The sequence below is a fragment of the Coturnix japonica genome, chromosome 26, assembly GCF_054131305.1.
Source record: "Coturnix japonica strain WE chromosome 26, WE-NBRP24, whole genome shotgun sequence".
Taxonomy (NCBI): domain Eukaryota; kingdom Metazoa; phylum Chordata; class Aves; order Galliformes; family Phasianidae; genus Coturnix; species Coturnix japonica.
The window spans coordinates 3,115,042-3,129,591 of NC_140688.1; the positions used below are offsets into that span (position 1 = coordinate 3,115,042).

The following is a 14,550-nucleotide window of genomic DNA, read 5'->3' on the forward strand; positions in this document are numbered from 1 at the left end:
TATCTTTCTTCCCACAGCTTTAGACTTAACTGCTTGTCAGCACTGTGGGATTCCTCATTTTCTGCTAGGGCTTCCTGATGAGAAATTTCTGCTTTGTCAGTCTGCTTTTCATGTGCTGTATTTTCTATCAAGTTTCTAAAACATATTTATCCTTAAGTAAGCAGGTAAAGACAGAAAAATTACCAAGAAAAATGAAATTACCGTTAAGCCATATAATTTACATTGCAAACTCATCCCATCATACAACAACAACAAAACAAAGATACCTTATTTATTTTTTCCTCAAAACAGAAGGATCTAGTTTACAAACATAAACCAATCAAACAGATCAAAACCAATCAGTAACAACAGAAAACACAACTGCCCAAATTTTCCCATACTCAACTTTCTACTGACTGTCCCTTTAAACCCCCTGCTGGTGAGCGTTCATAACAAGCGTGAGTGATCATAACAAGCTTTTTTACTAACCACAACAAGGGACTGGCTACATTACAATCACTTATGCTCCTCAGAGTCAAAATTATTAAATTCTATTCCAAGCTCCCAAGACAAATATTTACAAGGAATACCTGTTCATTCCTGCCCTCAGCCCAAAATCAAGAACTGAGACATCTATCCAAACGGTACCATGCCTCAAGCTCACTGACCAGCTCCTCTCTCCAGCCTTCTCACTATCTCTGACTTCACAGTCCCTGCAAAGTTGCCCTTGGTTTGTGTTCCCTTCTGAACAAGGTCTGCAGCCTTGGCATCCCAAGGAACCACAACTATTGTCCTTCTTACTCTGGTTATAGAGGCCCTTTTCTCCTTCCACATCGTAACTCCACAAAAATCTTTCACAATGGAGAGCATCTCAGTCACCACCTGCCTCAGCCACTTCATTTCCAAGCTCCATTCACTTTGCACATCTGCTACCACCTTCCAATACTTAAGTTCCGCTCTCTACCTGCTGAAATGAATCACATCCCTCTTCCACAGTGCCTTGGATGTATGATGATATTACTTCCTCCACTTCCCTTGAGGTATTACAGAAGACTCCAGACACTCAATGAAGATCCCTACCCAGTCCTGTATGCTCAATACAAACAGGACGCCTAGCCTATAGTCCTCCATAATGACCTTCAAAAAATATTTTCGAACACTTACTAACTTGATCAGATAAGGAGATATTTTGCAGAGGCAGAGAAAGCACTGACAGATCATATTTCAGGTTTTTACTTAATCTTTCTAATACACAGAGGAAAATCTGGCGTGTTTTGTCAAAGAAATAATCACATGATATAAAATTTTGCTCCCAAATGAGTATGTATTTTGCATAGGAAAAAACAAAAAACCCACCACATGACTGCACTGTTTCTCAGAATTGCACGCAAGGAAAAACACAATATTTGGTTTCACATACCTGCCTCCCAAAGTTTTCAGTGGCATCCTTGACCATCTCTTTTTTAGCTGATGACGACACATGAACGGTAGATTCTGAGCGCTCACCTACAGTGAAAAAATTACATCTTTATAACGAACATGACTTATTACAAATTAATTATACCTAGAGTACATCCTGAATCATTGCATTTGTGAGAAAATAGCACAAACTAACACAGCCTCTCAAGCGTATGATTATTTACGATTTGAACATAATATTACAAAACAGTTTGAAGATGCCTCTGTGCGAACTAATCCCTCTCAGGGCATTTTCCCTTTCATTCCTAAGGGAAATTTGATGAAAATCAGTCAGAAATACACCTTTAAGAATCTCAAATGGTGTACATGTAGAACTATATTTATACATACATGACACACTGTATGCTAGACAGCAATCGGCTAGATTCCTCTAGCTACTTTCATTTCTCCTTGTTTTGTGCCACAAAGGGTCTCGTTTAACCCTTTTAGAGTTAGAAATACTTGTACCATAGGAATTATAACACTCTGCAGAAGAAATACAGCTTGCTGAAACCCAAACATAGGAGTTTGAGACAAACTTTCACATATATTTCTTAATACCTGATCTTTGAGCAAATACATGGATTATAGAAAAAAAACAGACACGAGGAAGGATGAACAGAAAATACATGAAATGATGACATAAAATGAGCTATGAAAAGACTGTTTTTCCTATCTAACTTTGCCACGTCCCACACCATCACTGGACTACATTTCACATGACTACATAAAACAGACAAAACAAGAACTCACAGAATCACAGAAACACAAAGGATGGAAAAGACCTCCAAGATCATGGGTAAATTAGGTTGCTAAGTCACTATCCACCATATTTAAAGAGTTGTGGCAGTCAGGTAAAACCCTTAGTGACAGGAGAAAGGTAAACATCACACTTGTTTTTAAAGAGTTTAAGAAAGGAGGTACTTTCCAAGGCCCAGACAACCTTCTATTATGGAGTGACTAGAGTGGAGGATAAAGAAATAGCAACTGATGTTAGCTACCTAGAGAGCTCATCTCTCTAAATTGGAGAAATATCATGGATGGATTCTTTGGTAGACAGGGAAGTGCTGCCAAGTGGTGTATCTGATATGTTAGTGAAAAGAGATCGCATTCAGACAGATACTGACAGCCTACAGAAGCAGGTCTTATGATGTTCAGCAAGGCCAAGCGCAAGATCCTGCACCTGGGTTGGGAAGTCATCAGCTTCAGCACAGGCTGGACAATGAACAGACTGAGAGCAGTCCTGTGGAAAAGGACTTGGGGATAATGCTGGATGAAGAATTACATATAAGCTGAGAATGCATGCTTGCAGTCCAAAAAGCCAATTGCACCCTGGGCCACAAAAAAAGAAGCACTGCATGGCCAGCAGGCCAAGAGAGGTGGTGTCCCCTTCTACTCCACTCTTTCAAAACCCTACCAGGAGCACCGAGTTCATCTCCGGGGCCCCCAGCACAAAAAATCTCTGGCTAGAGCAGGTCCAGGGAAGGGTCTCAAAAAACAATTTGAGGACTGGAACACTTTTCCTATGAGGAAAGCTGACAGAGTTGGGGAATATAAGAGTTTGCAGAGACCATATGATGGCCTTTCAATAATTAATGGGGGCTTACACGAAAGACTTTTAACTATGGCCTGTAGTGACAGAGCAAAGGGTAACAGTTTTAAACTAAAAGATCGTTCAGATTAGATATAAGGAATAAATTCTTGATGAGGGTGATGAGGCACTGCAACAGGTTACCCACAGCTGGGAAGTTTCAATTAGGTGATTTTTAAAGGTCCTTTCCAGCCCAATTCTATAATTCAATGATTCTAACCACCTTTTGTGCATCTTACAGAAACAATATCACTGCAGTAGAGAATCTCCTTTTCTTTATGCAAACACACGTACATTTTTTTTCTAGAAAGAAGTTTAACCTCTATTGTCATCAAAAGAAACAGTACCTTTTTTCCCAAGACATGGATGTCAAACAGCTTGGAGCAATTTCCATTCCATACTTAGAAGTTGCAATAGTTTTCTGAACTCTTATCTAATCATCTACTTCATATGCTTGCTTATATAGGTTTTCACCTGATTTGTAATTTTCAGGGCTCGTTGTAGAAATTCTAAGACCTTAATAGGGAACTGTTTTGTATCTCGCTAACAAATACTTAAATTCACATATATCAGAATTAAGAAACTAAGAACCCACTGAGGTTAGATATACTCCCTCCCATGTATAACAAATGATCTAGCTGCTTCACTTTTATTTATCTTTCCCAACCAAAAGGAATACCTGCCAACATACTTCCACTCACTACCTCCCACCTACACTCTCTTTCCCATGTCCTTCCACTAGCTCTAAACTCAGTGGCCAGTTTAAACAAAACATGAGAGGATGGCTTTGGAAGAGCATATGTAATACATGTTTTCATACAACTGCCAGAGAGGCAAAGAAAAAGCCAGGTAAATAATCAATCATGCTAATGAAGCATAAGCCTGTGAATCACCCATTCTGTCCCACCTGCAGCTCCTGGACAGCTCCACCTGCACACCCTAGCCAGGAATCAGACACAGGACATGACCCTATTGCTCCTCTGCAGATTGGTATATTTGGCAATGAGAAGGAAATGAGTAAATGTGGACTGCCTGACAAGGGGTGATGATAGCAGGTATGCCGGAGGAACCTTACACTGTAGAAGGATGTTTAGAAATGTTGAATGGAGCTGTAGTGGAGAAAACACCCAAAGATAGAGCCATATTTCATTAAATCTGCTGCTGAAATAACATCTTGCTAGCAAAACATTAATTTAATATGAAGAATTTACAACTACAATGTATCTGCCCACAAAGGGACATGACAAAAAAAAAACAACAACTATTTATAAATACCTTCAATATCATCTACACTCAATTTCTCCTGTGGATCTGCAAAACAAATGAATCAAATGCTTAATTAAATATGCTTATCAGAAAGATTTTGAAGCTAAAATCAGAATATAAAAGACATCATTACCTGATTTTTTCTTTTCTGTTTTTGAAGATGTTTCATTCATCTCTAAAACTGCAGAAACCTTTAACTATGAAAGACAAACCAATGAAAAATAAACACCCATACATTCAAAGTAACCACATATTCATTAATGAGCAGGACAAGTAGATTTCAATGAAAAGCATTTACCTGCAAATTACTGGGTTTCTCTGAAAAGCCTGGAGATGAAAAATGAAAGCGTTATTTTATTTAATTGAAGATATCTTTTATTCTTTACAACATTAGTAGGCTCTGTAATTGTTTCTTGCACAAATTACTTCATTGAGAGTGAAATAGCTAATATCCAATTATCTTATCACACAGAACTTGTAGTAGTATATAAGAAATACAGAGTAATTCCCATCATCCAACTTTTATTTAAAAAAAAAAAAGAATCAAATCACAGAATGACAACAATTCATGTGAAGCATTAAGTCATGTCTATTAAGAGAACAAGATTAAAATATTTTGTTCCTTTTGGAAGCTGAATTCTGCTTTCTGGAAAAATTAATTAGAGCAGATAGCTTTGGCTTCTTAATGACCAATCAAGAAAGAACCCAGCAGAACTATGACTACTTCTATTCTAGCAGTGCATAATGTTGAGGCTACTTTCTCATTAACAGCTTATGGAGAGCAAGGGTACAGACACAGCAACCTCATACAAACATCATTCAATGAGGTAAAAACAATCTGGTTCTCAACTGACCTCTCTGGATCAGTTTGCAAGGAAATAAATGATACAAACATTGCTTGGTTGTAATGCACAACATGTGCGTTATTCCAAATCTTTTTCAAGTTTAGTGTCAAATTTTATTTCCTAACTCACACAACCTACTGCCCTGTGCTGCAGTCATCTTATACTTTACGACTCCATTCAAGAAACAAGCATACAAAATGCTTCTACGAATTGTTCCACAAAATAATTTTTAGATTTAAATAAATACTAAAAACAAATCATCAAGACTTGATTTTCGAACACTAGGTGGTCAAGTAACATGGAAATACATTAGAAAGACTACCACAGTCACCTCTTCCACCCTCCCACACTGATTTCAAGCTTAGCAGAATCATATGAAGCAGACATTAAAGACAATTGGTAAGTTGATTTATGGATTCCAGAAGCTTGCTAAGATTTGGTGTCTGCTTACAAAAATAAAATTGGACTTGCCTTTTAGGCTATGTCATTGAATCCATATTATAAGCCACATTGCCAAAGCACTCTCAAAAAGATAAAAGCTTTATTCCAATAGCAAAACTTTCCAGCACACTTATGATCAATCAGGATGGTCATAAAGCAAATGCCATGAGCTGCAGGTGGAAACCCGCAGAAACATAACAAGAATTTGCCCACATATTTTAGTTTTTAAAGAAAAACAGGAAACTAAAAAAAATTAAATAAACAAACAAAAAGATCAAACAAATGATATTTTTCTTCTGCTGATTATCCAGAAATATCCAAATCCTCAGACAGATAAATCTTAAACCAGATACCACTCTCACCACTTTAAGCAACCACTTAAAGCAAAGAAAAACACCCGAACAAATACATATCCAAAAAGTATACATAATGAACGCAAGAACCGCCTGGACTAATCAAGCAGGCCAGCAAGTTCAGTGTTCACTGCTGTTAATTAACATCAGCCAAGCACTTCATTGCTACAGCACATACTCACTGAACAACAGGACTGACAAGGAAAACAAAAGAAAAAGTTCACTTGTCTATAAACACAGACAAATCCAATCTATGAGATAGTTACCCTTGTTGTGCTCCCCTGAAACACTCTGCAAGCGTACTCCATGTTCAACTGCAGGTGGGAGAAACACAGGAGGAGATGCTTTCCTCGAACCTTCAGAACACGGCTGTACAATACAGTACATACGCGTAAGAATTTGTACAAAACAATTTTTTTAAAATAAAATCTAACAAAGGCTTTTGCATTTTAAATAAAAGGGCAAAAAAATCCTCACAATTCATCTAAACTATTCCATAATGTTGATTAAGGCTGGCAAATCACAGAGCCACACAAGAAATTAACACAGGAAATCAAGATGTTGATTGTGAACAAGAAGCTGCAGCTCTGTGTTGATTGAACATTGGCATCAAATTTGCACCTGGCATTCAAATATCAGCCTACATTGCTGGGGCACATGTCCCACAATGTTGAGTGAGTGCATCACTACGTTGCAAAAGCAAGATTTGATTTGCTTAAAGGCCAAAAAGGCAAAGCTGATAGCGATTAAGCTATCTAGAAAGTCTTGTATTTTTAAGAAAGGAGTGGGGAATTAGTTTTTTTCCCAACAACAAAGGCTAGAGGGGAAGTAGCTACAGACCCTGCTCACTCTCATCTTGAGAATTATCAGACAGAAAGGATAAACACAGCCAGCACACTTGGTGTCTGCTGAACATGATTTTCAAAATCGGATTAAGTCTATCTAGAGAAGACAGAGGTTCTATACAGAAAAATCTAAATGTCTGGGTTGCTCGGTGTATTGGCATCCGTTAAACTCTGACTGGATCAGCAGAATAGATCTGAATAGTAGGAAAAAAAAAAATCCTCACAAAAATATGCCTGAGAAGTTCATAAGTTTAAAAGCAGCAATAAACTGCTGTATTAAAACTGTGCTAGAAAATCAACTCCAAAGCCTGCAGCCAGGAGGCCAACGTAAGTAGTCTGACATAACTTTGTCCCAGTACTATCTCAACAGAGAACCTACGCTACAGGTATTTCAATGACCCTCAGATACAGGACATCGAGCAGCAGCAACATGGGGTAAATAAGCCTCACCAGGGGCGGGGCTCAACTCAAAGGCAAGCTCTCACGTAGTTCTCATCTGGCTCTCCCACAGACCGGGGAGATGCACATATCACAGAAAGTACCTCAGAATCCCAGGGAGAATCAGACTCTTCCTTTTTCTCTGTTCCTACTGCTGGCAGAGCACCTACAAAAAAATGGACAAAGAGAGACACTGAGAATTTACTGCACTCCACTTTTATACCCCATCAGTCAAACAAAGGATCTGAAAGATGAGTAACAGTACTACAGCAAAGGACAAACCAAGAAATGAGTTACACTCAACGGTAGCTTTACACCCAGTCACATCACAGTATTCTGTTTTCTCCTCTTCATTTCTTTTCCAGCAAAAGATGCATAAGAATGGTGGCTGACATGACAATGTCCCTCGTGTTGGGACAACGTTAAGGAAGAAACTCCAGCATGCTTCAGTCTCAGCATATGGACACCCTGAGTCATCTTCCCTCTTGCCTACACCTCCATCATCTGGCACTTACTATCACATTCCACTCTACAGGACATATCACAAAAGCACGATACAAAACAACCTCACACTAAGAGGAAGCTGCCAACACACACGGCTCCTTGCTTAGTGCTATCAAGGGATACCTCACCTGACCATGATTCATAATCCTGCAACTTCTGACCAGGTACATACATAAGAAACTGACATTTAGGAATGAAACAGAAGCTCACAGCTCCAATACAGTCCAGAACACTGCAAGCATTTTAAATCTTATCACTTCAAAGTCTAGTATCTTCTGACCACCAAACTCCCATCTAGAGCAGACCACAGTCAGTTCTCTCTTCTAAGCTACTCCATTATGTAAAACAAACTCAGCATTGACTCACACAGAAACGCAAGGAAAATTTACAGCAATGAGCCAGACAGGAGCAATGGCATCCACTCTGGAAAACCGTAACTGCTGATTCCAGCCTGAGTGCTGACTATTCATGCTTTTCCAAAATAAACTCTTTGCACATAAAATGCACTAAGAGAAAAGTGAATGCACCGTGAGTGCTGCTTCCACACCTTCTGAGCAGCAACTGACCAATAGCTACACGAGCTCTGAAAACATCTACAGCAACAAGATATCCTCTGGAGACGGACATACTATCTTCTGCTCTGAGACCCTGGGGTGAGTACCTAAGCACCCACCTCTCTCTGAGGTCATGCTCTCAAGCATACAAACGAGTAGCACAGGAGAGATCTCCTACATTTTACAACTGAACAAGGTGAGGCACTGGAAGAGTCTTCTCTGACTTTGAGTCAGGTCAGCTCTTGGCTGAAGCCCTGAAAAACCACAGCTTTTCAATCTGATAGTACCCATTAGAAAGGGAATCAATAGTGTCACACACAAGGCACACTAGACTACCTACTTGTTTTGTGCAGATCAAGGAGAACACAGCAACAAAATTAATAAAGAAACTTGCATCATACATAATCATTAGGAACCCAGCACCACCATTTGTGACCTTTAGGAAAGAACGAAAAGCAACAAAAGCTGCAGACCTTCTCCACCACAGCAGGCTAGGGTTCACAGCTAAATCTTAAGCCAGATACCACTCCCACCACTTTAAGCAACCACTTAAAGCAAAGAAAAACACCCGAACAAACACATATCCAAAAAGTATACATAATGAACGCAAGAACCGCCTGGACTAATCAAGCAGGCCAGCAAGTTCAGTGTTCACTGCTGTTAATTAACATCAGCCAAGCACTTCATTGCTACAGCACATACTCACTGAACAACAGGACTGACAAGGAAAACAAAAGAAAAAGTTCACTTGTCTATAAACACAGACAAATCCAATCTATCAGATAGTTACCCTTGTTGTGCTCCCCTGAAACACTCTGCAAGCGTACTCCATGTTCAACTGCAGGTGGGAGAAACACAGGAGGAGATGCTTTCCTCGAACCTTCAGAACACGGCTGTATAATACAGTACATACGCGTAAGAATTTGTACAAAACAATTTTTTTAAAATAAAATCTAACAAAGGCTTTTGCATTTTAAATAAAAGGGCAAAAAAATCCTCACAATTCATCTAAACTATTCCATAATGTTGATTAAGGCTGGCAAATCACAGAGCCACACAAGAAATTAACACAGGAAATCAAGATGTTGATTGTGAACAAGAAGCTGCAGCTCTGTGTTGATTGAACATTGGCATCAAATTTGCACCTGGCATTCAAATATCAGCCTACATTGCTGGGGCACATGTCCCACAATGTTGAGTGAGTGCATCACTACGTTGCAAAAGCAAGATTTGATTTGCTTAAAGGCCAAAAAGGCAAAGCTGATAGCGATTAAGCTATCTAGAAAGTCTTGTATTTTTAAGAAAGGAGCGGGGAATTAGTTTTTTTCCCAACAACAAAGGCTAGAGGGGAAGTAGCTACAGACCCTGCTCACTCTCATCTTGAGAATTATCAGACAGAAAGGATAAACACAGCCAGCACACTTGGTGTCTGCTGAACATGATTTTCAAAATCGGATTAAGTCTATCTAGAGAAGACAGAGGTTCTATACAGAAAAATCTAAATGTCTGGGTTGCTCGGTGTATTGGCATCCGTTAAACTCTGACTGGATCAGCAGAATAGATCTGAATAGTAGGAAAAAAAAAAATCCTCACAAAAATATGCCTGAGAAGTTCATAAGTTTAAAAGCAGCAATAAACTGCTGTATTAAAACTGTGCTAGAAAATCAACTCCAAAGCCTGCAGCCAGGAGGCCAACGTAAGTAGTCTGACATAACTTTGTCCCAGTACTATCTCAACAGAGAACCTACGCTACAGGTATTTCAATGACCCTCAGATACAGGACATCGAGCAGCAGCAACATGGGGTAAATAAGCCTCACCAGGGGCGGGGCTCAACTCAAAGGCAAGCTCTCACGTAGTTCTCATCTGGCTCTCCCACAGACCAGGGAGATGCACATATCACAGAAAGTACCTCAGAATCCCAGGGAGAATCAGACTCTTCCTTTTTCTCTGTTCCTACTGCTGGCAGAGCACCTACAAAAAAATGGACAAAGAGAGACACTGAGAATTTACTGCACTCCACTTTTATACCCCATCAGTCAAACAAAGGATCTGAAAGATGAGTAACAGTACTACAGCAAAGGACAAACCAAGAAATGAGTTACACTCAACGGTAGCTTTACACCCAGTCACATCACAGTATTCTGTTTTCTCCTCTTCATTTCTTTTCCAGCAAAAGATGCATAAGAATGGTGGCTGACATGACAATGTCCCTCGTGTTGGGACAACGTTAAGGAAGAAACTCCAGCATGCTTCAGTCTCAGCATATGGACACCCTGAGTCATCTTCCCTCTTGCCTACACCTCCATCATCTGGCACTTACTATCACATTCCACTCTACAGGACATATCACAAAAGCACGATACAAAACAACCTCACACTAAGAGGAAGCTGCCAACACACACGGCTCCTTGCTTAGTGCTATCAAGGGATACCTCACCTGACCATGATTCATAATCCTGCAACTTCTGACTAGGTACATACATAAGAAACTGACATTTAGGAATGAAACAGAAGCTCACAGCTCCAATACAGTCCAGAACACTGCAAGCATTTTAAATCTTATCACTTCAAAGTCTAGTATCTTCTGACCACCAAACTCCCATCTAGAGCAGACCACAGTCAGTTCTCTCTTCTAAGCTATTCCATTATGTAAAACAAACTCAGCATTGACTCACACAGAAACGCAAGGAAAATTTACAGCAATGAGCCAGACAGGAGCAATGGCGTCCACTCTGGAAAACCGTAACTGCTGATTCCAGCCTGAGTGCTGACTATTCATGCTTTTCCAAAATAAACTCTTTGCACATAAAATGCACTAAGAGAAAAGTGAATGCACCGTGAGTGCTGCTTCCACACCTTCTGAGCAGCAACTGACCAATAGCTACACGAGCTCTGAAAACATCTACAGCAACAAGATATCCTCTGGAGACGGACACACTATCTTCTGCTCTGAGACCCTGGGGTGAGTACCTAAGCACCCACCTCTCTCTGAAGTCATGCTCTCAAGCATACAAACGAGTAGCACAGGAGAGATCTCCTACATTTTACAACTGAACAAGGTGAGGCACTGGAAGAGTCTTCTCCGACTTTGAATCAGGTCAGCTCTTGGCTGAAGCCCTGAAAAACCACAGCTTTTCAATCTGATAGTACCCATTAGAAAGGGAATCAATAGTGTCACACACAAGGCACACTAGACTACCTACTTGTTTTGTGCAGATCAAGGAGAACACAGCAACAAAATTAATAAAGAAACTTGCATCATACATAATCATTAGGAACCCAGCACCACCATTTGTGACCTTTAGGAAAGAACGAAAAGCAACAAAAGCTGCAGACCTTCTCTACCACAGCAGGCTAGGGTTCACAGCTAAATCTTAAACCAGATACACCTCCCACCACTTTAAGCAACCACCTAAAGCAAAGAAAAACACCCGAACAAACACATATCCAAAAAGTATACATAATGAACGCAAGAACCGCCTGGACTAATCAAGCAGGCCAGCAAGTTCAGTGTTCACTGCTGTTAATTAACATCAGCCAAGCACTTCATTGCTACAGCACATACTCACTGAACAACAGGACTGACAAGGAAAACAAAAGAAAAAGTTCATTTGTCTATAAACACAGACAAATCCAATCTATGAGATAGTTACCCTTGTTGTGCTCCCCTGAAACACTCTGCAAGCGTACTCCATGTTCAACTGCAGGTGGGAGAAACACAGGAGGAGATGCTTTCCTCGAACCTTCAGAACACGGCTGTACAATACAGTACATACGCGTAAGAATTTGTACAAAACAATTTTTTTAAAATAAAATCTAACAAAGGCTTTTGCATTTTAAATAAAAGGGCAAAAAAATCCTCACAATTCATCTAAACTATTCCATAATGTTGATTAAGGCTGGCAAATCACAGAGCCACACAAGAAATTAACACAGGAAATCAAGATGTTGATTGTGAACAAGAAGCTGCAGCTCTGTGTTGATTGAACATTGGCATCAAATTTGCACCTGGCATTCAAATATCAGCCTACATTGCTGGGGCACATGTCCCACAATGTTGAGTGAGTGCATCACTACGTTGCAAAAGCAAGATTTGATTTGCTTAAAGGCCAAAAAGGCAAAGCTGATAGCGATTAAGCTATCTAGAAAGTCTCGTATTTTTAAGAAAGGAGTGGGGAATTAGTTTTTTTCCCAACAACAAAGGCTAGAGGGGAAGTAGCTACAGACCCTGCTCACTCTCATCTTGAGAATTATCAGACAGAAAGGATAAACACAGCCAGCACACTTGGTGTCTGCTGAACATGATTTTCAAAATCGGATTAAGTCTATCTAGAGAAGACAGAGGTTCTATACAGAAAAATCTAAATGTCTGGGTTGCTCGGTGTATTGGCATCCGTTAAACTCTGACTGGATCAGCAGAATAGATCTGAATAGTAGGAAAAAAAAAAATCCTCACAAAAATATGCCTGAGAAGTTCATAAGTTTAAAAGCAGCAATAAACTGCTGTATTAAAACTGTGCTAGAAAATCAACTCCAAAGCCTGCAGCCAGGAGGCCAACGTAAGTAGTCTGACATAACTTTGTCCCAGTACTATCTCAACAGAGAACCTACGCTACAGGTATTTCAATGACCCTCAGATACAGGACATCGAGCAGCAGCAACATGGGGTAAATAAGCCTCACCAGGGGCGGGGCTCAACTCAAAGGCAAGCTCTCACGTAGTTCTCATCTGGCTCTCCCACAGACCGGGGAGATGCACATATCACAGAAAGTACCTCAGAATCCCAGGGAGAATCAGACTCTTCCTTTTTCTCTGTTCCTACTGCTGGCAGAGCACCTACAAAAAAATGGACAAAGAGAGACACTGAGAATTTACTGCACTCCACTTTTATACCCCATCAGTCAAACAAAGGATCTGAAAGATGAGTAACAGTACTACAGCAAAGGACAAACCAAGAAATGAGTTACACTCAACGGTAGCTTTACACCCAGTCACATCACAGTATTCTGTTTTCTCCTCTTCATTTCTTTTCCAGCAAAAGATGCATAAGAATGGTGGCTGACATGACAATGTCCCTCGTGTTGGGACAACGTTAAGGAAGAAACTCCAGCATGCTTCAGTCTCAGCATATGGACACCCTGAGTCATCTTCCCTCTTGCCTACACCTCCATCATCTGGCACTTACTATCACATTCCACTCTACAGGACATATCACAAAAGCACGATACAAAACAACCTCACACTAAGAGGAAGCTGCCAACACACACGGCTCCTTGCTTAGTGCTATCAAGGGATACCTCACCTGACCATGATTCATAATCCTGCAACTTCTGACTAGGTACATACATAAGAAACTGACATTTAGGAATGAAACAGAAGCTCACAGCTCCAATACAGTCCAGAGCACTGCAAGCATTTTAAATCTTATCACTTCAAAGTCTAGTATCTTCTGACCACCAAACTCCCATCTAGAGCAGACCACAGTCAGTTCTCTCTTCTAAGCTACTCCATTATGTAAAACAAACTCAGCATTGACTCACACAGAAACGCAAGGAAAATTTACAGGAATGAGCCAGACAGGAGCAATGGCGTCCACTCTGGAAAACCATAACTGCTGATTACAGCCTGAGTGCTGACTATTCACGCTTTTCCAAAATAAACTCTTTGCACATAAAATGCACTAAGAGAAAAGTGAATGCACCGTGAGTGCTGCTTCCACACCTTCTGAGCAGCAACTGACCAATAGCTACACGAGCTCTGAAAACATCTACAGCAACAAGATATCCTCTGGAGACGGACATTCTATCTTCTGCTCTGAGACCCTGGGGTGAGTACCTAAGCACCCACCTCTCTCTGAGGTCATGCTCTCAAGCATACAAACGAGTAGCACAGGAGAGATCTCCTACATTTTACAACTGAACAAGGTGAGGCACTGGAAGAGTCTTCTCTGACTTTGAGTCAGGTCAGCTCTTGGCTGAAGCCCTGAAAAACCACAGCTTTTCAATCTGATAGTACCCATTAGAAAGGGAATCAATAGTGTCACACACAAGGCACACTAGACTACCTACTTGTTTTGTGCAGATCAAGGAGAACACAGCAACAAAATTAATAAAGAAACTTGCATCATACATAATCATTAGGAACCCAGCACCACCATTTGTGACCTTTAGGAAAGAACGAAAAGCAACAAAAGCTGCAGACCTTCTCTACCACAGCAGGCTAGGGTTCACAGCTAAATCTTAAACCAGATACACCTCCCACCACTTTAAGCAAC

At 40.3% G+C, this 14,550-nt stretch overlaps 1 protein-coding gene across 1 annotated transcript in view; it reads right to left on the reverse strand.

Annotated features, from left to right (window-relative positions):
• The window catches only part of LOC146756632 (uncharacterized), a 49,962-nt gene that overhangs the window by 21,393 nt on the left and 14,019 nt on the right, over positions 1-14,550 (reverse strand). Inside the window, 7 exon segments of the mRNA XM_085524243.1 lie at positions 2-130; positions 133-151; positions 1,400-1,485; positions 4,304-4,339; positions 4,428-4,491; positions 4,593-4,621; positions 4,765-4,813. Coding sequence (XP_085380369.1) covers positions 2-130; positions 133-151; positions 1,400-1,485; positions 4,304-4,339; positions 4,428-4,491; positions 4,593-4,621; positions 4,765-4,813 — 412 coding nt within the window.